At 42.5% G+C, this 26,746-nt stretch overlaps 1 protein-coding gene across 1 annotated transcript in view; it reads left to right on the forward strand.

Annotated features, from left to right (window-relative positions):
- Positions 1-3,121: 3,121 nt before the first annotated feature.
- Positions 3,122-26,746, forward strand: part of igsf9ba (immunoglobulin superfamily, member 9Ba) — a 64,621-nt gene continuing 40,996 nt past the window's right edge. Inside the window, exons 1-2 of the mRNA XM_083773054.1 lie at positions 3,122-3,224; positions 20,053-20,250. Coding sequence (XP_083629180.1) covers positions 3,161-3,224; positions 20,053-20,250 — 262 coding nt within the window. The 5' untranslated portion in view covers positions 3,122-3,160. The remainder of the gene's footprint in view (positions 3,225-20,052; positions 20,251-26,746) is intronic.

The raw sequence follows: 26,746 nt of genomic DNA on the forward strand, positions 1-26,746 counted from the left end.
GCATGTTAAAGGTGTCAGAATTTGCAGAAACTTATGTTGCATTTGATTTGAGTGTTGTTACTCTTATCCGTAATCCATCTTGTATACTTTCAGAGTTAACTTAACACAAGTGGTGACAACTGGCAGCATCCTGCAGTGAAGTCAAGCCATTTACCGTTGACATCGCTGAGATTACTGCGTTGCTAAATAGACACAAGAGAAAAGTTTGCATGCCATAATGCGATTGTGTATCCTGACCACATTCTGTAAATATGCGTGAAAGTAAATAGTAAATATAAACTGCAAGAAAGAAAAGAAAAAAAAGACAATATGAATCTAAAAATGGCATAGCCTCCCTGTTCACTCTTCAGCTATCAGTAAGTCACCATGTGTGCAGTTTGTGAACAAAGCCCCACTAATCATAATCTATTATTCAGTGGTGAAGCTGCACTATAAAAAGAGAATTCGACACTATATCCGCATTGACAAACTGGTTGCTACTGGACATGTCAACTAGTTGAAATCGTCTTTGGCCAACTGGATGTAGTGATCTTTATAAATACTTAGCGCTTCACAACAACAACATTGGGATATCTACGTTTTATAAACAACAATTAAACTTTCACATTCTTCACGAGTTCCACTTTCACAGGGAATTTCCTATGCTGACTATTAATGCTCCATTCGTTTATGGCCAGAGATAGATCAGTTGTGTGGCATCATGCATGAGCTGTCTGCTTTTGAGGGGACAGACATACAGACTTTAGCCATGCTTTAATAAAGCATAGCATTTATTTGGGAATCAACCACTTTTCCACTGCTGTCACTGTGTGAGATGGGTGAATGTGAAATATGTTGTAAAGTGCTTTGGAGAAAGACGCTATGTAAATGCAGTCGATTTATGAATGTGTTACGATGCGCCAAACAGCGTGTTCAGGTGCTGGTACCCAGCACTGGCCAGGTTATTGTGTATGTGAAATAGGTTATTCTCTCCCTCCTGACCCTTGGTATGATGAGGCACCTGTTCAGCAGGGAGGTGATCCCCTGTCCCTCCCCTTGTCCTCTCCTTGGATCTCATACGGGCATTTGTGACATCGTTCACAACAGAAACCGGTACCTTGTTTGGACATGCAAATCATATGAACTACTAATAGGAAGGAGAAAGTGGAGGGAAATAACGTGACTTTGGATTATTTTTCAATGCAGCAGTCAACACTATTCAGCAGTCAACCCACTCCTCAATTTGACATAATTTATTTAATCTTGGAGCCTGAGGGTTAGTTCACCCTCCAGAAGTATAGTAACTACTGGGGATTTACTTGCCACCTGTTCAGCAGGGAGGTGATGATCAGGGACAGATAATGTGAATCTCTGCACATATTATGCTCTCCTGGTGAAAACTCCTCACTATCAGTTGAAAAGAAGCTGGTGACACCATGGGCTCGATTTTGCGCATCTGAATGCCAATACTGTTTTGCTATTTTTAGTGGCCAAAAAGCATTGGCCACACCTCTGTATAGGTCTTAAGTTAAGTCAAAAGACCTGGTACCTAAGATGCACAATGACTAAAATGGGGACTAAATTAATGTGGTATTTCTTTATTATTATTATTATAGTAGACAGGCCAGGACGGTGTGACGAAATTAGCCTGCCCCATTCCACACCCACACTGCAAAATCTAGAGTTCGATCAATTTAACTCTTTTAACTCTAACTTTATCTTAAGCCTAAGGTACAGGTACCAACTGACATTTAATATTCACAACCTGCTCCATATTCATACTGTACACAAATAATTGGTGAGAAATGGCCTCAACTACATATCTTTAGTCTTGGCTGTATTTTAGATCAATGACTGTGTGTCAAAACAACTGAGGAAAAATACATAAAAAAATGCCTATAGGCAAGTCCAACAGATAGCATGTTGTGGGTTAAGATTTCATTTGAGGCATATTATAGTGGTTTGGAGTATAAACATACTATAAGACAAATAGCCTACCATAGAAAAGGACTTTTCTTTTTTTTGGATGGAAGATATTGACCAAGATACATGAGCCTGTGGCTAGACCTTCAATGGATGCAAGTCCTAGCCTTGTCCCAGTGGGTGAAGCTCATTACTGACTGACAGATGTGCATGTCTGGTCCTATTTCTTTTCCATGATGCGACATAAAAGCCAAGGAGGCGATATTATTCGCACTGTTAGGCAGAATTACTCACTTGATCAATGTTGTAGGCACTGGCACAGCGGCTTGGTTTCACTGTGGTCATGCATGTTGAAACTGCTAGACTAGTAAACCTAAGCTGCTTCTTATCAGTGTAGCCATGTGTGCGCAGTGGGCAGCATGCTTAAGCAGCATCCTTGCACTTCCAGTCGTCGAGGAAACAGACTACAGACAAACGATAGTGCATCTGTCGCCACACCCATCATATAAGCCAGACAGTGCAGTAGAAGAAAGAAAAAATAACGTTTATGTCGGTAACACAGACAGCGACATAACAGTCGAAAGCTACAGTAAATGAGAGATGAGTCACCCACACAGAATCAGACACATTGTCGTTTTAAACCAACTGCGTGCCGTGAACAGATCTCAACTGTCTGGACTCTGGACCCTATTATAACGCGCGAAACCATTATTTAAGATTGTACTAGTGCACACTGCACAGTGATGGTGCACATGGTGCCACTTTCGGCGAGGTATTTAAAGATGTGAACAAGGCTCTCTGTCAATGCGCATGATACTGCGGTTCCACTACTACGGGCTACGGCACGCTCCAACTCACCTTGAATTGGTACACGACTGCGAGTCTGCGCTGCTGCTGCTGTCACTCGGGTCCATCCGGGCCGTACGAAGAACCAATACACGCCCCAAAGCTTCGATCAGGAACCAATCCAATGGTGGAAGAGGCGGACCTGTGGAAACATTCTCACACTCGGTTTCACTATGCGATTGTAAAACGGCTCCGTCTACTACAAACGCGGCGGTGCAGGTGCTCTGTCTCTCCGGGAGAGGATGCGGATGGAAGGACGGGGGAGGGAAGGGATGAAGGGGAATTGTCAAGAGGAAGGCATATAGAATATGAACAGGGAGTATTGATAAGAAATCGTTCGGTGCAAGGTCGAATATGAAAGATTGGTTGAACGGGGCACTTTGCGTGGTAAGAGCTGGTCGGCAATAGTACTATGATTTGGTATGTGGCCACTCTGATAGCAAGTGTATTCAGCACCAGAGGAACGGCCGCTCAAGGTGAGTTGAAGTGCAATATATCTTGTGTCGCCCATAACATAATGATTTCTGGCGTCTTCATGTGCGTTTTAGTGTGGGTTGTTGAGTCGCAATCGCATGGCATTTTGATAAGCTTGATCCCGCAGGAACATGGGGGTCTATTTCATTGTACAAATGGCTGTATCTATCATGTCACGTGAAGTTCAGCTTTGGTTAATTCGTAGCCTATTAGAGAAAGAGCTATTGTCTTGGAATGCCACGGCAGTGCACGATATTTGCATTTCATCTTCCGTGATCTATTCGCATGGTAATAATGTGATCTATTCGCATTGTAATAATGCCATTGCCGATATCAAAATTGACTGTAGATGTGTGCGATATGGCTTTATTGGCTTAGGCCTGCATTGTGTTGCAGTCTACTATATTGCATTGTAAGTTAGAACACTCCTAGCAAATGTCACATTTTGAAACACATGGGGGATAAATGACATATTGTATCATGGACCAGCAGTCCCATTTGAGTTCTAGAGAAAGGGGTGTGACCGCCATATCTTCAAAATGGAAAAGCAACTAAATAATGCATTATTGTATGTTAGATAAAAGACAATTCTGCATATTATAGAATTGATCCCTGCAGGCTGCATGCATTGTATGTAGAATCTGCCTACTGTACGAGCATAGCCTAGGCTACTGCATGCGGTGTCTCACACACATGCTCCAACTATCCTGGGCCACTACCGTCTAGATTCTCTAGAAGACTGCAGTTTTAGCTCTAGCCGTAGTATAACTAGTTTATCCAGCAGCATATTATTAATCGATATAGTGTGGTGAACTGAACAGTATCAGTTTGTTCTAGCACGCCGTATTGACCTATGTACTTACTTAACCTTGCTGTTTCATTGATGTCCAGCTGAGGGAGACATTTGCCAACCGACCGCCTAGTAAATGATCTCAATGACCCCATATGCTAAACTGGTCTGCGCCAGGCCTGCCAACACTCCTGGATGCATTGTCATTTATCCTGGATTTATCCTGGATTTGGTATCAAAGTGCCTAAATTCACCAGAACAAAGGAATTTACATGCACTATAATAACAAGTTTCTGGGGGAGGACCCCATACCCCCTGCGTTAGGGGTCTGGACAGTGCATGCATACAGAGATGTTCACGTATGACTCTTACATTGTTTCAGTCAGCAAATCAATCTCTGTTTTGCGTTTTAATGGCTGAAACTGTACCCATCATTTTCCAATATAAAGCAAGCCTGATAAAAGTATCAAATTCCTCAAATTCACCAGAACACAGGAAATTACATCTCTACACTGTAAAAAATAAAATAAATAAAACTCCTGGATTCTCCCAGTCCATTGTTGGCAGCCCTGGTCTGCGCACAATTCTGAATTGTCTGAAACGGCAAGGCTACTCTCACTGCAGTAAATAAAGGAACGGGATCCTGCCAGAATGTTGGAGGAACACGTGTGTGTGTGTGTGTGTGTGTGTGTGTGTGTGTGTGTGTGTGTGTGTGTGTGTGTGTGTGTGTGTGTGTGTGTGCATGCGTGTGTGTGTGTGTGTGTGTGTGTGTGTGTGTGTGCACGTGTGCATGTGTGTGTGTGTGTGTGTGTGTGTGTGTGTGTGTGTGTGTGTGTGTGCGCTTTTGATGATGGAACCCTCCCATGCCATGACCATGAGTTGATCTTTTTGCCCTGTTCTATAGTGCAAGAAGAATGCAGAGTCATGTTACCCTATGTACTGTACCACTGTATTCCATTTTAGCAGTAGCATGGCAATGTGTAGGCAATGTATTCTATGCCATGGGAATCTGGCATCACATAGCTTACAAGTCCAGAAATGTTTGTTGAAACCGTTGTTGTTTAAAATACATTTAAGGATATCATGTCAGTTTAGGTGGTCTCAAATATGAAAGCCACCACTTTCATGCACCTGTTCCATTTGTCATATGTAATTGGATCATAAGCCAGGGGCTAGTGTGATTGGTTAGGGTCAGCTATTTTACAACCCAACCCAAGCATACCAAGGATACCAAGGATGACATTTTTGATTCTATGTTTGGACTCAGATCTCATGGATGGGTGGTGCTGGTGTGACAGTGTGAGTGAACGAGGGTTATCTGAGAAAGTTGAACATCATTCAATCCTGTTTGCAGTATATCTCTGTGTGTATCTTGCTGATAAATTTGACCAGGATTGGTTGTAATTTGCAATTCTTTGGTGAACACCAAAAACTTGAATGACACAGCTGAGATTGCATTTGAGCTATTATTGCAAGATGCAATTGTGTATTATTCCTGAATTCAACTGCCATCTTCTTGGCAAGTTTGAGAGGGGCGAGCCTCAGGTTGTTGTTGGCAACAAACAATTTGATGAATACCGGTATCTCATAATTTACATGGCATGAACATGAGTCACATGATGATGCTAGAGGTGTCATTGGTGTACAGCAGTGATATTCAACTTGCAGCCCGCTGGCCGGTTGGGAGTTCTCTTGTGGCCCCGGAACACATTCCATATATATATATATTTTTTAAATAATCTTAGGATGAACATTTTGAACGTTTGCATACGCGTTAACCAAACCGTTAATGGTTAATAATTAAGGGGCCATTGTGTGCCACATGATGTCCATTGTTTTGTGCTATAGGTCCTATGACGATAATGGACATATTATGTCCATTTCAGTGACATACTACAGGGAGTAGAAAGAACATCCTATGGTGGAACTATGCTTGGATCTGACATGTAAGGATCCAGACACATGAATTGTCTTCTCTCTATAACAAAGTGAAAGATTTTCCAGCTAATTAAAGGGGCAGCGTTAATGTGGGACAGTTTAAGAATAATTCATTACTTATTAAATGTGGAGCTGAAGTTGGCAGACAGAATCCAGAGTAGTGGTAAGAGGGAGTCTGTAGTTCAAAACAATATTGAATAATGAATATTGACGTTTTTGACAAGTGTGGATGTACCCCTATCTACTGTACCCTGTGAGTGTGTTGAGTGATTGTCAGGCACAGGCAGAACATTAGTCATTGCTCATTGCTGGCACTCCAAAATGCAGATGTCCAAAAGCTATGATGGCCTTGGTGAACTGGATTTCTGGTGAACTGGATGTTTCCATTTGTATTTCCATTCCTTTGAGCCTGCTCCTTAATCTTTCTAGGTGTATATCTTGAAGCATGTGTAGCATTAGTCCGACATTACTAAACCTACCCTACCCTATCCCTAACCTTAAAAGCACGCAGAAGCCACGGATGAGTCTTAACCGGCCAGGCGGACTGACGGGACATCAGACTAACCCCTCTATCTTGAAATAGGAAACCAAATCCATAAATATGTCAAAGTTACCAGTTGTACATATCAAGGCAGTTTGTACTGTGCTAGCAGATTTGCTGTTCACTTTCAGGTTAATTGGCTGCTAGGTTATGGTTTATTTGAACATTCAACATACTGTATACTATTGGACCTGGGTACCTGGAATATTGTATTATTTGAATTATTGCAAGAGTTGGTTGAAAACAAACGTGTGATGTTCACATACGGTATCTTAATTTGTTAAATATCAATGCACATGAGAATAGATAATGTACACAACACATAACTTTCCTAATATCTGATGCTGGACATTAAATTCTCATAAATCACAATGTTTCGGAAAATGATTAGGGTAGACTGAAGACTGCCTTTTGGTGGAATTACCATTTCCATAAGGCCAATAAGCAGGGCTGCCAATATTGGACTGTGAGAATCCATGAGATTTGGGGTGTGTGGGTGGGACTCCTCAAGCGGGGGTCTGGGGGTCCTCTGATGACAAAGGAGTCATGCAGGAGATGTGGTCAAAATACAGGAAACTCCTGCAGGATCCAGGAGTGTTGGCAGCCCTGCCAATAAGTCAACAGAACACCCCCAAGCATCTAAACAGCTGCATGCCGCTTAGACTCTCTGTAAACTGGTAGTACTGGGCAGAATGACTTAAAATATCACGTTTATTTCAAACGTTTGCCTCGAAAATAGCAGATCTACAAGCTCACAACAAATTATCGGTCATCAATGCTCATCATATCATCAAACGGATATCAAAATTCAATATCTTTTTTTTTAGCTGATATTTTATTACGTTTAGGCTGAAAAAACCTTTGTGGTGATGAAGGCTGCAGATTCTAGTGTTTTCTGGGGAAGATTTCAAAAGGGTCAACAAGTTGGAACATTTAAAATATAAATACTACATTTAAGCTGTTTATGTTGGGATATGACATATGAGCCAACATTTCTATAACGGTGCATCCATAACACACCTGTATATCTGTAACCTATACAGTATGAGCAAGATTAAGTCGAAGTTATTAAAGTCCGATTCAATATATTTTTTGTTAATTGGTCAGTCCTAGGTGGTAGTGCCAGACATCAATTTGCACATCATCAAGCATTATAAAGCAATCAATGAAACAAATTAATAATGGACAAAATAATTGTTGTTGAAAGTCATGCCACTATGGAGTCCGGATCGAGGAGCGTTGGACTCCGAGTGGAATAGTAAGAGAGTGGCAACACCCGCACGCAAAGCGGGTGCCTATGGGCTATAGTTCCAAACATTGGAACTCTCCCAGTGAGATAGAATGAGCACTTCCGCATTCCATTGTTACAATGGGAGTCAACGCTATTGTCGCCACTCTCTTACTATTCCACTCGGGTTAGACTGGAGTCTACTTGCACACGCATGCTCCAAATTATTCCACATTTTCCACAAATCTTCCTCAGTATTCTGGCAATGATAATTGCCGCTTTCTGCAGCCTTAAGCCAAAACCACACTGTCCTTGGGACAAAACCGTTTTAAGGTCAACCACACCTAAGGACTCCCTACCGATGTGTGGGCTTACTGTACTTCCATCATGTACAGTAAGCATGACACTGCCTTATTGGATTTGATGTGAAACAGGCAGTAATGTTTTTGTTTTGTGTCGGTCAGTGATTACTTTTGTGCAATTGATGTGCAATTGTGCATTCTACAAGATTTCTCCTTTTTTTGGTTGTTGCTCACTAATTAGCTGTGAAGAACTAAGTGCATGATGTGCACTGTACTCGACACTCTCCCTAAGTATAATGTATAATACTTTAATGTATAATACACTGATAACAATATGATACTAGTATTCATGTTCATTCATATTCACTCATTGTTTTCGTTTTTATAGTTGTTAACTAACAGTTATACTTTGTGTGTCATTAAAGCTGGCATAATAGCATTTTCCTCATAAATATGAGAAAATATGAGTATTTTCCATCAAGTATGGCATTACACATTAAATACATTTTGGACCGACCATAGGCCAAAGCAGAAACGATGAACCGAAAGCAGCGGGACAAAAATCTCCATAATAATTTGTAGTCCTGTTAGATTGTGTTTACATTTCCTCCGTGGCACAGCTACAATACGTCACCAGTCTCATATCGCTCCGATCAGCATTTGATCGGAGTGCATCGTCTCTGCCCGAGAGAGACCAGATGGGAGCAGGAGGAGGAACTCACTGCTGCCACCATCTGGCGGAGTCAGGTTAGCCCCTCCTATGCCCAGCTTTGAGCCGGAATGAGATGTATGACCTCACTTCACACGGGTGTGATGCCTGGTGGGACGTTTTTTATGGTCCATGTATTAATTTACCTAATTCTTGCAGATCTTCCAATAAATTAGTCACTCATCCATTGATGGTGCGGTACTTTCTACCTCCTAATCATGAGAGTAAAGCTTGTATACCTAGCTTAGAAAAAGTCCTGTGCTTAGGCTGTGGACAGAACTCTCCTGCCAACACAGCACTGGGCATGTGCCAGCGCTTTCTACTAATGCCTCCCCTCCCTCAACCAGAACAGTCCCGAAGGAATCTCCCTTCAAACAAAGCCTGCAGCATTCTGGGAAAGCCAGTTTTGAGTGTATGTGGGTCTAACAGCCTCTCCCATAACGTTGAACAACCTACTGAATGCATACATATACATGGTATGCTTGTACAGTTGTCTGTTCCTACATTTGACTGTTTCTGTCATTGTGTATTAGTGCCAGGAGTGGTGATCTGTTTACCTTGCTTCACAATTAAGGAATACGAACAAATGAATATCCGCTGGGTGAGACGGAAATCACACAAGCTCAAGGAGAAAATTGACTGTCTTTTTAACAGGGAGGTTCAGAAAATAAGCAGTCATAGGATCAACAGAACATATATTAAACCTATTACTGTAGTGCTTTTACTATAGTGTTTTTTTATAACCGCGTGAACCCTAGCGTCTAGTGATACAGTGAATGCACATTCTGATTTGCAGTTTTATACTTTAATTTATACTTCTGTAGAACGACAGTTTTGTTTGCCAAAAATAATCAGATTTTATTTTTATTTTTTTCCCTAAATTGTCTGTTACTCCCTTTTATTTTAGTTTTTGTTACCTTGTAGGTGGTTGTAGTGTTAAGTTAGCCTGACACTCAGTCTGAATTTTCATTTCGTTTCACCAACCAATCAGAATAGTAGGAAAGCAGACGACGTTGTTGTCAATCATGTGACTATGGCTAACCCGGTTGCTAACCAAACAAACACAGCCAACGAAGGCAACTATGTAAACAAAAGCGGTATATGTCGGATAAAACCTGCCGTTTCTGTAAAGAAACTATTTATCATAGGTAGATTTAATAGCCAGATTGATATGGTCGCGAGTTACCGCAATGGGGGCAGCCAAATAACCATAAAAACCAACATGAAAAAGAATCGTGATCCAACTAGCACTGCAACCTTAGAGTTACATATACCAGTAAGACGCCCTGAGGGTGAGAAGCCCCAAGGAGATCTCGCCCTAAAGGGCACGCATCCGCCTGGGTGACGGCAGACATACAGGGTTTGATGAGGTCAGATCAAAATAAGGAATGTCAGAACAGGTCAGCTCCATATATGGAGATCTAAGGGTGGCAGCGGGGGCAGTGTCTTGAGTGTACAGGGTTTTATGAGAGCCCAGGTAGGGCTGGGACTTAAGTTTCGGGCCTGTTGAGAACTCTAGTTTTCGCTGGCTGCCGGGCGCGGCTACACCAATAACTTTGTTAAGAGTTTGAATGGACAGGTATCAATCAAAAGGGAGACATTGAAGAGGAAGGACGGGTGGGGAGAATCAACAAATGGAGTGTCAGAAGAAGTCAGCTCCATATATGGAGATGGAAACGTGATGTCATGAGGCGTGACCATATATGGAGGCGTGATGTCACAAGGTGTGACCATATATAGGCTAGAGGTGTGACACGGAAATGCAGGTTTTAATAGTAAATGCGACCTACGGTCGCAATTACAGTACAAGTGAGAAACCCGTACAAATGAGAAAAATGGAACGGGGAGGGGGGCGTGCCTGTTTTTCCGGCGTAGGAGGCTGTGGCCGGGTCGGGGCCAGGTCCCTTTGAGGTCGCCCCCCACAGGGGCAGTCTGTCAGGGGGTGCTGGGCGTATGGCCTCTCCCCGGCCCGGGACTCCAGGGGCCCGGCCTCTCAGCTGTCAAATGATTACGATCAGACAGTCACAGACCTTTACTTGGTCACACTTTTCAAGCCCTGCCTCTTGGTAGCAGCAGGCAGCGGGCCCATTCAAAGTATTATCTGATTTATCTCAGGGTGCTACAAATGTCTATCTATGTCCTGTAAATAGACTTAGAAATAAAACTATAGTGTTGACTAATCATTACAAGTGGTTCACTTTAATAGCCTGCTTATATCATGCCCTTAAATAGTGCTTGTAGGCTAGTTGGAACTGTTTGGCCGCTGTGCCAATTCTTATAAACATTTTAGTTAATTAGTTGAAGTGAGTCCGCTGTGCACTGGTGCTGAACCCTTAACTCTCAATGGTTTGAATTTGTGTGAGAGAAAACTGCAGTAGCCGAGGCTTGTAAGACACGCAGTTGCGGGGATGATTGTTTTAAAGCGATGTATGTAACGTCAAGCTTTGAGGGGTTATTATTATTACTAGAGCGGTGCCCGTTGGGCAAGTTGTAAATGCATGCCCCACCCAGTTGGGGTTGGGATCTGGATGTCTTACTGACTTCAAAGTCAATTTATTTGCTTTACATGGCTGGGCAGACATGCAGCCAGATTTCAGTAGTATTGCTTACAACACAAATAACAGCAATATAATCAACTGTAGCCTTGAAGTGAAAGACCTCGCATAACCTGGGATTTATTGAGTAGGTTCAACGGTTCCACTGCTGTAAGTAGAGCTGTGTATAGTTACACACACAGTGATTTATTGATGGTGACTAAGCATGGTTTCTCATAACCAGCTGTAATTAGACAAGACATATGAACACACTAATGACACTATTGATTACTATTAGCTTCAACATGCCATTGTGTAATCCATGTGTAACACCTTTCAGTTCATGGCTAAGGTTTACAGTACAGTAGGCTACATGGCTTGTCTGAAAAGATGCCCGCTGTATTGTGCACCTGTATTGTGCAGTTCCCAACAGTTGTGGTTTTCCCAAAAGCTGCAAAGGGAAAACCAAAACTGGCATGCCAATATCTTTCTCCCCGCCAGACCGAAGGTGCGGTACAGAGTAGAGACTATGTTTTGCACCCAATTTATCTAAATCTCTGTAGTCATGTGATCAAGTTGGATCTGTCCGATTCTTCATATTCCATCAACAATGCTGGCCCACAATAACCTACCTGACCTGGCAGAGACCTGAGTAGTTTTTCTAGCTCTCTCTCCCTCTCCCTCTCTCTCTCTCTCTCTCTCTCTCTCTCTCTCTCTCTCTCTCCCCTCTCCCCCAATGTGCCCTGTGCTGCAGCAGGTCTCAGTGGATGACGAGATGTGGCTTACTGCTCCGATAATAATATATAAATGTATTTGAGGGTAGATGACAGACACTGAGGTCACTGTCTTGTCAGCTGAATGTGTATCAGCAGTAGCTGGCAGCATTGTTTACTGAATGAGATTAAGCAATAGTATTTGGACTACAAAATGTGAATGAACTGTGTGGGGGAATGGGTAATATGATAGACATAGCTGATTGCGCATCACTATTTCTGAGAAATTACAGGTAAGCAACCTTGCCAGGCAGACATGCTCCCAGCTGTACAGTTGAACAGACCAACAGATATACTGTAGTAGAGTGGCCAATCTGTGTGTGTGTGTGTGTGTGTGTGTGTGTGTGTGTGTGTGTGTGTGTGTGTTGAAGATGAAAAGAGGAAGCAGAGTCACACACTCAACAACTTGTGAACAAAAAGTTGTTTATTTATTTTATTTATTACAGAATGAGTAATGAGCATATGATATTTGACTTGGCCTTCGGCTCTGCTGGATTTTCTCCCTGCTCGGCACGATTAAGCACCAACATAAAACATTAAGAGCAGGGAGATAGATATACAATAAAACCCCCCATGGGGAGCATAAATAGCAGAGCCCACCGGTGGTCCTGGGGTGGTGGTGGGAGAAAACATCACATACAACGAGGAACCATATGCAGAGGAAGGCAGGAAGAGCATGCAGTCTAGTGAGCTTAAGTAGCTCACTAAGTTGCACACACTTATACGCCCACATAGTAATGCAGCATGTTAACCCCTTGAGTATAGTATGTGCCGTTGAGCATGGCATGAACCCCCTTGAGTATGTCTGAATGAACTAACTCCGCCAGCTACGTCTCATATATTGTACTTTTGATTTCACTACATTTCTATGAAGGGACTCTTGAACCAAACTTACAAAAAGATGTTGTGAATTTACTGCTTAATCCACTGCATCTAGAGTTTGGCCCTCACACCTATGTTGCACCTCTGATCCAGCGACCAATTTGCATATATAGACAAATCAGAGGCACCCAGGGGACACATGAGCAAGTAGGTGTTGTTCACCATTAACCATCTAATAATACATGGTTATTACATGGTGTGTGTGTGTGTGTGTGTGTGTGTGTGTGTGTGTGTGTGTGTGTGTGTGTGTGTGTGTGTGTGAGATCTCCTGCTGTACCCTATACTGTATTTTCATAATGGTGTTACTTTCTGGGTGGTACTGGTACTTGTGGTCTCTCCTGCTGTAATTGATGTTGGTAATAGCACAGTAAAGATGATAATAATCGAATGTGTGTAGTTCTTTATAGATCTAGCCTCTTAATTTTGATATCAAAGTGCACCAGATTGAGATTATTTTTCTGGAGCCGGACCCCCCCTGGCGTGGCAGTGCTGATCTCACTATTTTCTGGGTGCTGGCTACGTCAAAGCCAGAAAATATTTTTTTCGTCATACGCATACCTCTATATCCGCACACACACACACACACACACACACACACACACACACACCCACACATGCACATTCAGGCTGTTCTCTGTGGTGACCTTCAGCACATGCAGGCTGGCATTCAATTACCGCCCTGTCAGTGGCCCATCCAGCCCAGTTGCTTCACGTCCTTGAGTTTCCCTCTCCCGGCCGGGTCTAGTCTATATTCCATTTCAGCCTCTACTGTACATTGTGTGTTCTATCCAGCATGATCTGGTTCTGCTCATGTCCTCATCTTGCACACACCCCTCAGGCATTTACAGTAGTTTGTCTTTTTCTAAATAGGCTATCGTCGCTGTTAGTGAAAACAAAGTCCAAAACCATTCCTTGTTATTGATATAAAAAACAAACAATTAAAATAGTGAAAATAGCTGATCTACAGTACAAACTCACAATGCATAGCGATGCAACGCAGGCTTGTAGATCTGCTATTTTCACTATTTCTGTGCAACACTGATGAAGAAGGGCATTACGTTACAAAACATAAACAAGTTGAAGTAGATAAAGTGCCCCTCGGGGCACAGGTCTCCACCAGGGCAGGTCAGGTTGTGGCCTCCTGGTGGCGCTATAATAGGCCAATGTGAAAAGGGTGCCATTTCTTCTTACGCCTTGGATGTCAATTGGATGATTTGAAGGCATTTTGTTCCAAAAATGTGTTTAGCAAAAATCCACCTGTTGGTGGCGCTATAACAGGCCAATGTGAAAAGGGTGGGATATATTCCTCAGCCTATAGTAAGTCTGTGAAAGATTTCAAGCAAATTGCACGCTGCGTTCATGATTTGAGGCTTTTTGTTCAGAACAGGCCAATCCTGCAAACTTTGAAAGCCAATGTTAGCCAATTAGGATGGAATATGAAATATCGGACAGATCCGTCTTGAACACATGACTATATATAGAGATACTGTGTAATGATTTGCGGGATTCTTGGACAGATTCTGGAGGAGTAACAGCAAAAAAAATGTTTTACAAAAGTCGGCCTCCTGGAAAATTTGGGGAATCATTGGCATCCAGGGAGTGTGTGACTGTGTGTGCAAAATTTGCTGGTAACAGACGGACGGACAGTCGGACACACACACACACACACACACACACACACACACACACACACACACACACATGTTATGGTAGTCCATCGTATCCGATGATGACTTCTACTTCTTCTACTGGTGAGTTTTGAGGCGACTGTGAAGTCCAATCTGAGCGCCACATTGTTTATTGCAGTGAGGGCATATGAAGTCAATGTTAGTTGTGGCCTTGGCTGCAGTGATCATCTTCCTCCCCTGTCGTTTCTTTTCCCTTGCCGTACTCCTCTCTTCTTCAAACCGCTGAAGTCCAGTATGGCAGAGCTGCCTCCATAAGGTGCGTTCTGAGACAGAGCTTTCCAGCTGGGTGTGCTGTATTCCACACCTCTTCAGTGATGTTTTGAGCTGGTCCTTATATCTCCGTTTTGCCCTCCTGCGGATCGCTGGCCATGGTGTAATTGACCATAGAGCAGTTGGCGTGGAAGCCTGTTCTCTGGCATCCTAATGTAGGTGTGGCCAACCCATCGCAGTTGGTGCTGAAGAAAAGTGGCCTCCATGCTTTTAGTGCCGGTTCTCTTCAGGATTTCCGTGTGAGGTACACGGTCGCGCCAGGTCAGCCCAAGGATGCGCTGGAGACAATTGATGTGGAAGTTCTCCAGCTGGCGGATGTGGCGCCGATACAGGGTCCAGGCTTCACAGCCATAGAGCAGTGTGGAGACACATATGGCTTGATAGACTGCAACCTTGGTGTGGATGCTGAGATTTTTGTTCACAAACACTCTCTACCAAAGGAGGCTGAGGCAGATTTAATCCGGTTTTGGACATCATTGTCCATACTGCAGTTGTCTGAGAGGATACTGCCTAGATATTTTAAATCTGGGACTACTGCTAAGGGCTTGTTGTGTATGTTGAATGCCGGTGATGGTGGTGGAGTTGGAGGAGGGGAGTTTGTCTGGCATAGCACCTCCGTCTTCGCAATGTTCACAGTGAGACCCAGTCTGCTATAGGCCTTCACAGCAGCTGTTAGCGTTGCTTGAAGAGTGCACACACACACACACACACACACACACACACACACACACACACACACACACACACACACAGACGGACGGAGTGCAAAACATACTCTCTCCCCATGCCTTCGGCCTGGTGGAGACACAAGGTTTCTGCCCGACAGTGACTAAATGTGACTGCATCAAGCAGCGGCTTCTCTTCTTTCAAGCAGCAACCAAATGTTAACATTTTACACCCTCAGACCCTCAGTTCCCAATTGATACATTTAACACAGGACTTTACTGGGTAGATGTAGAATACTGAGCTGGTGTTCAGGTGTTGTAAATACATCTCAGACCAAGAAACTCAAATGCTTTTGATTTATAATTCTATATATGTTTTTTAAGCGGTGGCACACCGTCTCCTATGCACATCTATGTGTATCTACTATATGCCCGTATTTATGTCCGTACAGTCTCATGGAGTACAGTCTCCATGTATTGTTGATCTTCACACAAATTGCACGCCGTGTTTCTACAGTATATAACAATTTCACAGCCTTTTTATCCTCAGGAATGATTCCTATCTCCTTGAGTTAAATGCAAGTAATTACTGCGTATTCAGTACAGAATACTTTTCATGCGACTGCCATTATCTGTGCTGCCATTTGGAAAAAGCTCTCAGAAATCTCCTGTGGCTTTAAAGGGACTCTATAGCAATTTTCAACACTTTATATTTGTTATTGGCCTAATGTTCCATTAGCAGCCATAAAACTGGTCAGGCTTCTGTGCTTTTCTGAAGGGATGCTGAAGTTGTGCTGGAAATGTTTACTCCAGTTATATGTCACTGGGCTACTGGGCCGCTACCATGGGCAGCCGGGGCCATGTTACAGCAAATTAGGCCAGCGATCTTTACTTAAAGAAACATGAATCAGGCCGATGTACTATAATGGCAACCATAGGTTGTTGGCAGGGGGAGGCGACAAGCCCTCAGGACCGCAGGTGCTTTTTAATTGAGGCAAGTTTGATGTATTGGCTTGGCTCATAAAGGACACTAATGCGCATGCTATGGCCTGGTACCCTAGTGCGCCTGCTCTATGAACACTTACGTAAGTTGGTGCCAAACCCGGAGAGTGAGTGTACTTCCGGAGGAGCATGTGTTGGGTCAGGGTGAGAGACTTTAATTGAAATGAATGGCCGGGATTTGGGGTTCGGACTTTAAATATTTTATATATATATATATATATATACTGTATATATATATATACTGTATTGCCAGATTTGACCCGGGGTGAGCGCTCTTGCATGTATTCCTTCTATTGACTACTAGGTGAGTCGCAAAGAAAGTATGGTGTGTCATCATAATTAATTTACTTACTGTATGTATACCACTTAATGAAGAATTATCCCCCTTTCTGTTTGCTACATTAACTGTCTGTGATTTAGTCCATTTTGTTACCCAGTAAGAATTTGTGATCATCGCTGCAGTAAATCTCTGTGGATTTATGGTATGTCTGATTTATGCAGGGCTTACCCGACAGATTTCTGCGCGAGCTCGTTTGTCTCTCCTTCAGTTCCTTTCGGTCTGTGTCCACGTTGTATACAAGTTGTTTTACAAGCACAGTAGGTCATTACTGTACCTAGAATTGTCATTATCTCGTGCATTGATAACCTTTTTTTTTTTTTTTTATTTTTTTTTTTGCGGCTTACGCCTTTTATTGATTTTTTAAGGGACAGATAGTAGGCTGACAGGAAACGGGAGAGAGATGGGGGGATGACATGCGGTAAAGGCCGTGTCGGGTTCGGGAGTCGAACCCGCGGCACACCGCGACTGGATCACCAGTCCGGTGCCCAGACCGTTACGCTACGGCCTGGGCCGCATTGATAACTTTTAACAATTTATTTCATGTTGAAAGGTTTCATCCGAGGTAGAGGTAGATCAAGGAAGCCTGGACCATGATATGCACAGCTGGCATTTATGTGATGTTGAGACGGTAAATAATAAATATGTTCCTTCCAATGAGCACCGTAAACCCTAGTGGGTCACAGTGTCTCCATTAAGAAAATGAAAATGGCAAAAGCAGTGACCAGGAGTTTCTGCTGATTGCTCCCTCATGAGGACGATCTCATAAAAGAATTATGGAGTTATTAGCCAAGCAGTATATTATGTGTAGTCTTTATATTACATTAGATCTGTCTAAGATGGCTCTCCATGCCAAAAATAATGTTGGGCAGAACTAGTGAACCGCTGCAACTTTAAAGCTGTGTTGTGTGATATTATTTGCAATTATCAGAAGGCCTGCCCTGAAATAATAATGCACTGTTAGAAAGTTGAATTGAGACACAACCATGCCAACCAATATGTGCATCTGTTGGCCATGTTGTTTTTTTACCCCTTCTTTATAAAGCTTGTTGTCTAAATGCAGCTTGACTCTAAGCTTCTCTTAAGACTCTGGGCTCTACTGCCCAAGCTTCTGCCAGATTTGTTGAAACACAGTGGTCCTTCCCTTCGCATTTTAAAATGTGTCCTGTTACATATGCCTCCAGCACAAGATGATTTGTAATACTGCATTTTGGCTATGATCTGTATACATGTTTAAACACTATAAACTACTGAAAACGGAACCAGCCTAAATAGCTAAGTCAGTCGTGCTTTAGCTGACTTAAATCTAATTTAGACTCCATTGCATGACAGTGTCACTTGCCAAAAGCATTTTTAGCTTTTAGCTTTTAGCGACAATCTGATATCTTCAGCTAGCAAGTAGCAACGCCATTGTGTGATGTAGTATAAATGTAGGTTTAGTGACAGACAGGTCTGAGAGGTCTGGATGGTTCATGATGAAGTGAGATCTGAAATGTTCTACAAGAAGATCTACAAGTCCACACTTTTATTGGAATAACTCAAAATATGTTATTTTTGTTACACAGCAGGCTCTACAATACAATGTGCAGTTTTAAAACATACACAGACAATCCCACAGTGCCACTTCTTCTTACCAAATGTAGTCACTTCCACGCCCAGCTCCGAGTCGGCGGAGCTGAAGTATCCCCATATATTGTTGAATTTTTCCAAATTCAATTCAGGTCAAGTTTTTAGGTTGCACGTGCACATGGTAGTTGATAGTCAACCACATGGATGCGTTTTGATTCTAGATGGAGAGCTGTGTAATCTAAAAGAAAATTCAGGTCAAGTTTTTTATGTGGGCACTGGGCAGCTCTTTGTAGTTTCATGCTGGCTCATAAAGGCCTACGTCTTCAGGGGTGTTCATTTGGTCATGTGGTTCAGTGACTCATGCACGTTTATTTCTTTGGTTTGGTCTTGGTTAGTAGAACTAAGCCATGGCTGATTTAGACACCAGGTTGAAAGTGGTTAAACTGGCACAAAATATATATATTTTCCCCCCTCATGCCATGTTCCTCTCTTTTCCACTTTCTACCCTGGTTGCCCCCTGTTAGTGCTGGTGCCCCCAGGGGCGGTGAGCTCCACTTTGAAAACCTCTGTCCTAGGGGGACAGCCTGAGCCTATGCGATCTACAACTCCTGGTGCCTATTGAAGTAGTCCTTACCGTAAAAATGTACCCCTATAATGCAAATGACGCCGTTAATGAAAGTGTTAAGTTATGCAGCCGGTGTTTCTCTTGAGCGACGCGTCAGCACGTCTCTTGATCCCTGAAGTGATTTCCCCCCTGGGCGAAGCCGGGTAGCCATGCTTGCGGTGACGGAGGAGATGGAGCCGGCTCAATGAGAGCGGGGGAGGCAGCTGGAGAAAATCCATTCCCAGAGTGAGCATTCTGCTGAGGCAGGTATGCCGACCTTTCAGTCATCAGATAGGTCAACGCTCGGCAGTGTGCCTGGACATCCATGGCCAAACGCCAGCCCTGGTAGCACTCATAGTAAAGCTCATCTGAGCGGGAGCCAGCTATGATCAATGGAACCCCTTGGCAGCTCATTTACAGTACAGTATGGTACGGCCACGAAGCATTCACCAACAGATGCCGGTGACAGACGACGACAGAAGAGACCATTTTGTTGAAGGATGAGGGAAGAGCATAAAGGGGAGAGTTTATCCGCAATACAGGCTACAAGTTGGTCATTCTGTAATTGCACACACATCACCTCTTAGTTCATGAGTGTTCAATGTGTCTTTAGCTAAATGGGCTTTTGGTTCGTTCTGCAGTAGCTTTATTGATGCCCCTCAATCTTCGCCCAGTTATCGTCTTTAAATTGTGCACTTGGCTGCAATGCGATTTTTCTCCTATAGGTGTAAAGGAATTGAGCGCAAACAGAATATGCGTCCATCTTGTCCTCTTACACATCCTTTTGTATTGTATCCTGGATAGGTGTTTCCTAGTAAAGAGATAGGCGTTGAACATGAAATTTCACGGAATTCAAATGTTTGCTTAATGTTTTATGTAAAGCACATGGGACTAGTTGTTGAAATGTGCCGAAAAAATTTCCCTTACAGATTTTCAGAGGCTGTTCAATGCTCAAGGACTTTGCCATGACGAATCCACTCCTTCTTTCTCCTCTCAAGGTGCCCACGGAGTGAGAGAGGAGCCCCGGTTTGTGACAGCTCGCTCCGGAGAGACCGTGATCCTGGGGTGTGACGTGTCCCCTCCCCTGGACGGCCAGCAGCCCCCTTACGTGGTGGAGTGGTTCAAGTTTGGAGTGCCTATCCCGTTCTTCATCAACTTCCGCTTCTACCCTCCTCATGTGGACCCAGAGTACACTGGTAAGTTGTAACAGCCATTCGTCCAAAGGTACGACAGTTGAATAAGGCTGGGAGAATTGGGAGAACTTTAGACAATAATTGCTGATCTACAAGCTCACAACGGGTGAACATTTTAATAAATAATAATAATAATTTTATATATATTTTCACCTCACCTATTTGCCCTCGAAGTATGGCCATTTTTGGCATTTTCTTGACTTGCAGTTGGCATCCAGAGCCATTAAAGGACTACTGTAGACTTATCTAAGGCAAGCTACAGGTAATTCTATAGAATATATAGAAATACCCCACTCTCAAATTGTACTGCCACTGTGTACTGTACATTTTCTGCTACACACCTACACACTCAGTGTCACTTACAGTGACAAATACATACATTGCAGCACAGGACGCATGTGGAGCAAATTAATGAAATTGTGCCTCCCCACAGAGTCGTGGTTCTCAACTGCAAATGGGTGCCTAATGTTGATGCCCTATGGCAGCTGAATGGTGAAACACACTTATTTTTGAGGGGCACTAGCCCCTCCTATGCCCAGCTGTGTGTGTGCGTGTGTAGTGTGTACCCCATAGCGATGATTTGATTGGCTGGGGGCTTAAAACGTGAAGATAAAAAGTGAGGACAGAAAAGTGAGGACGCCAAAAGCGATTAGCCGGAATGTGATGACATATGATGCTGTATGTATGATGATAAAGGTCATTACACACTGGCGAATTAGCGACGCGATGCGAATAAGCGATCTGAAAATGCGAAATATTGCATGTTGCAGTTCGCCTGCGAATCTCTGCAAAATACGACACCAGAGCGAACAAATAAAAGCGAAAACGGTCGCATTTTCGCACATTCGCACATTCGCCACTGATGTGGAAGCTTGCATGGACTTCAATAGTTTATTTTTAAATGCGAATTATTCGCACGAATATATCGCGTCGCCAATTCGCCAGTGTGTAATGACCTTTAGACTCGAGCGCCCCTCACTTCACACAAGTGTGATCTTTTTCCTAATGACATTTACATTACATTAACAATTATTGGAGGGACAATAGACTGCCAATGTTACCATGTTACCGTTATATATTAAAGCCATAATTCTAGTATATATATAAAAAAATACGAAATTGTTCATTGCCACGTAATTGTCCCCAAAGATTGAGCACCATTGCCGTAAGGCACTATTTATACACTAGGCACTTACCACTGGATAAGAGAATCGTTTTCTTCTGACATTTCTGCAATTTCTTTGATAAGCTGCCAAAAAGCTGTTGGATTTATTCCTGCTCACACTCCAAAAGCCTGTTGTGATGCGGCCTGGGAATATACTGTAAAGTAAAATTATGGCATTGTAATACGAATGTCACTATAAGTACAGCACAACTTTGCATCAGCTGTGGACCAATGCAGGTGAAAATGCTTTTTACTAGCTTTCATATTGTGAATGGCAATTACAGATTAAATAAAGCGTGAATTGATCATATTGACTAACATATCCCTATAGGCCTATTAGGCAGGGGCATCAGAGTATAAAGATGGCTTACATTATCGACACAAGCTCAATAGAACACTGCTTTTGTCACATACTGTGTTATGTAGCCTACTGTAGATAGTTTTAGATACTGTATGTTCAACTTTTTGACGAAGATCATGAGACCCACTTTTGAGGAATATTCCCAGTCTCATCGGACAGATTAAAGTGTATTCTGGGGATAGAATGCCAGTGCTGTGACAGCGTGATAATGGCTGACACTGGGCTGTAGTTTATGAGACACTATGAGCGGCGTAATGGGCCCATGTAGTCTCAGAGTTCATCCGGGCTGTTCCCATGAATTCTCATCTCCTGCATGATAAATAATTCATTCCAGTGAATAGAGTGAATGTACTATCATTCCCTTACACAGCTGCTGACATAAAGGGAATAGATGGACTGTAGTTTTTCTAAATATATTCATGGTTGGAGAGACCTGCAGATTGTGTTTTACACTATACATTGTGATTCTGCCATTCAACGATTGTTACGACCCCCCCCCACCTCCCCACACACACACCCCACCCCAAAGTTACTTACAGTAGCTTTTTTATGACCCGTCACATTGCAGATCTGCTTTTTTTTTAATAGCCAAAATATTAAGTAGTTAATTGATGTATTGTCGCAGTCCCGCCCCCTTTCATGACGGCGAGTGGCCCCGAAGAGAATTTCCATTAAAATTTTCCCTGATTTTTCTAATATAAATAGAAAGTATTTACTTAAAGACATGTAAGCCTCGGACAAAGCCTGACAAATCATGACATGGGCCGAACGTAATTAGAAAGAAGAAAAACAAGTGAAAAGTGTTGTACCCTGCCCTTTTTTTCTTCTTTCTAATTATTTGTTCGGCCCAATTTGTTTTGCTTATTGTCATGAGTTGTCACCATCCAAGTTGGCATTGTCCGAGGCTTACAGGTCTTTAAATAAATATCTATGGGAAAAAAATGAATGGGAATTGGAAATTCTCTTCCAGGCCACTCGTCGGGGGCGGGACTGCAACGATCTATGAATATAGTAAATAGAGTAAATGAATGGTAAATGGTGCATTTGTATAGTGCTTGCTTTTATCCAAAGGACATTCACCCATTCCTACACCGATGGCGAAGGAAACCATGCAAGGCTCCACCTGCACATCGGGAGCAATTAGGGGTTCAGAGTCTTGCTCAAGGACACTTCGACACTAACTCTGGGGAGCCCTGGGAGCCTCCTGCATCAAGAGTGGGAGCCCGTGGCACCCGCGGGACCCAACGCAAATGTTGCGGGCGCGGACGGTATTTAAATACATGTGGGCGGGAACAGGCGTTTAAGATAAAACCAGCTGACCCGTAAAATTCTGCATCCTCCCGCAATTATACAGAGCTTATACACAAGATATGAATATGTCAGAGGAGAACGTAATTCCCCTTCTTTGCTGGACAACGCACTGTACTACTACTGTAATACAGTCCAAGAGACATCTTCAGACACGCTCCCAAAGCGGTGGACAGGTGGTCACTGTGGGCGGGCCGGAGTGGTCAGAAATCCAACTGGAGCGGGCAGGAATGGGATTAATAAAACACTCCCGCGCAGGGCTCCAGTCCGTCCTCTCTCCCTCTCTCCCAGACAGTCCCAACAATGTTCATGAATCCAAGTAATAGTCCATTATGTACTGTATGCAGAAGTGCATTTTAGATCACGCTGTATGGTCTATTTGCGGTGGTGATGCGTCACATACTGTACTTGGCCTATCCTATGAGATATGAACCGTGGTTCATAGATCAACATGCCGGAGCACTTAAATGGCTATGGCCATTGACAATGCATTGGGTGCTTGAAGTTATATATTTTGAAAACTTCTAATTATTTCAAAGTAATAATCTCAAGTGTGCATGTCCACAGTAAGGTGGATTTTTTAAACTGTGAATTGAGGTTCTCGGTGAAAGTATGAAGGAATATGGAGGGTCCAAAGTTTTATCACTTTAAAAGATAAATATCTAAAAAACGACAAAACATTTCAAAGTAAAAAGGTCAGGCCTGTGTGTCCACAGTAAGGTAATGTTTTTAAAGTGTGAATGGAGTCTCCTGGTGAAAGTTAAATATTTCGGAAACTACAAAACATTTCAAATACTATATAGAGATTCCGCGCGATTCCACGGTAAGCTGAGTTTGAACGGAGTTTCTAAGTGAAAGCGTGTAAGACTAGTTTGGTGCCAAACTCTTCTTAAGAGAACTATACTGGTCTCGGTGCTGTTGCTGTATAGCCGACTAACCATAATTATAGGCTAGCCATATAATATAAAACACAGGATTAACACTACAATTTCTCTAAAAGAACATTTCCCTGGGACTTATTCAAATGACCCCCAGTGAGTCAAGGGACTCACTACTGGAGTGATTCTTTGCATGCCCAAAATATGCCAGTTTCCCCCATCTCTTATACAGAATCACATGACGCTCCCATAAATGCTCATACGGTATACTTCCTCAGCAAAAATTGTTTGCGCCTGTGGAAATTCGGGCCTATAGACGTCTAAGAACAAAAATGAACTATAAATGTATGTATTTGTATCAAATTCATGGCTAGATGATGGAAATATGTCAGCATTCAGCATTCTTACCCAAGTAAAGAAGTAATAAGGAATTCAAATGTGGCTTTAGAGGTTTTAGTGTTAAATAAGTTGTTTCCAAAAAAGATTGTGTGTGAAATTTCCACTAACATTAGACTCATAAGTCAGTCTCTAAATTCTTTGTGATAAAACACACAATATGCGTATGCTAGAAACCAAAAGAGTTTGTAGCTCTTGAAAATACATCCCTTTAAATATTTACTGCTCTTATTTTTTCTGTGATCTAAATGAGAGCATACAGATGATTGGTGGTTTCATGTTTTATTTTGACATTATGTTGTCTTCTATCAACTTCCCGTTGACAGTTAAAATACTCCAATCCAGTGAAGTCTGTGATTTGAAGAATCAAGAATGTGTTAACTCTTCTGTTTTGACTATAGGGACCATGATGTTTTCCCCAGGGGACAGTCCGGATGTGGACACAGCACTGTTAACACTGTTTACAGCTGCACCTCTCTCGCTCCTTGACAAACAGGATCTGAGGTCGATCCCGACTCTTCATGCCCCCGCCTACCCCGCTCAGCACTTCAACTCCCAGGCAAAAATAGACACGACTTTTTAAAGACAAGCTACCTTTTTACTGCAAGACTGCAGTCCCAACTCGTCTCTCATCCTCTTTGCTTTATTGATTTTCTGCTAACAAAAAAAACGTTGTTTCCCCCCCCCAAGTATGGCAGCATTCCCAGGGTGAGGGTATCTATCTATTGCATCTATATACAGTTCTGGGAGAGCAATTCAGCCCACCTTCAACATCAATATATTTGCCTGACACTCAGACAGAAGTAACAGGCAATAGTACTTACAGGAAATCTTCACTTCAAAGTTTGAAAAAAATGCTCCATCTCAAAACACTTGTCAAGCAGAGCAGAAGCAAACTCTTCCGTCTGTGGGGCTGTCAGGGCCAACCATGTGAGTAGGAGCAGCTGGTTGGAAACTTTGAGACAGACAGCTTAGCCATTGAGGATCTCACCGTGCCTGATTTCCTCAGCTTTCCTCTTGCTTTGTGAATTCTGCTTTTCAGAAGTCCAATTTATCCTGATCAGCCTCAAAGGAGAAAAAAGGACATCAGCAGCAGGGACATATCTTTGGCTTACAACCTATGGGGACGATTATTCAGCGGCCCAGTCCTTCGCTCCGTGCGAAGCTCGCGCGCGACATTTCCGCGGTCAAATGCAATTCGCCATGAACTTGATGAATTTGTTATCAATCAATCATCTGTTTTTGTTATTATTATTTGTTTTTTTAAACCTATCCTGTATTTTCACGCAGGATACATTTGGGATTATATGGCAAACAATTTCTTACTGATGTAATGCAATGTTGCCTGGGTTGCCTGGGTACTCATAGTGGTTTTCTGAGTAGCCATACTGTATATCAGCTGACTGTCATAGCTGTTATACTTTAACTACGCATTACTGGTGAACAGCATTATGTGGTTTGTACTGAACATATTGCTTCATTACCAACACCAGTTGTGGAACTTAACTAAATACATTTACTCAAGTCTTCCACTAGTTAAGTAAAATTTTGAGGTATTTAATTTTTTACTTTTCTTGAGTATTTCAAGATTTTTTAAGACTTTATACTGCACTACCTCTCTAATTTTTACTCCACCAAATTATTTGAAAACTAACATACATTAATCACCCTAAATAAAGGGGAATACCACTAATTTTCAACATTTTACTATGTCATTAATATACCTTAGAGTTGATTAGATTAGATTAGATGTCTTTATTATCCACAAGGGAAAATTGTTTTGCTCAGGTCAATGCATACATTCAGGACAATACATACAGGACAATAAATAATTATACAAATACAATAAAACACCCATCAGCAAAGTACTAGTAAAATAATTCTAACATTTCTATGCTATTTAAAAGTCTCTCCACACCATGAAACACTCATAATGTGTGTGCCTGTGTGCGTGATGAAATTGCTATTTATTTATTCAACATGAATTGTAACGTCTTGCATTCTTCTTATTTATTGGTCCCCCTCATATGATGTCTGTACTTTTGTATCGTGTTCTACTGTCTGATTATGTGATGTGAATATGTGTCTTTTTGTATGTATGTTTTTAGTGCACTGAAACAAATTCCAATCAACTCTGTTGACATGGCAATAAAGTCTTGAATCTTGAATCTTGTGCATGCCGGGGGCACTGGCAAGCAGGTCCAGTTGAGGTGAATCAGGTATTGGGGGTTTGTGTTTGTTAAGGAGCCTAATGGCAGCCTAACTGTCCTCTGGTCGTAGAGATGCTGAAGGGCAGAGCACTGCCCTGAATAATCACTGAATACCCAAGGAATGCCAGTATAGCCGAGAGGAGGAGCGCTTCGATCACATAATCACAATCTCCCCAGTTGG

The sequence above is a fragment of the Protomyctophum parallelum genome (assembly GCF_964188405.1).
Source record: "Protomyctophum parallelum genome assembly, chromosome: 9".
Classification (NCBI taxonomy): Eukaryota; Metazoa; Chordata; class Actinopteri; order Myctophiformes; family Myctophidae; genus Protomyctophum; species Protomyctophum parallelum.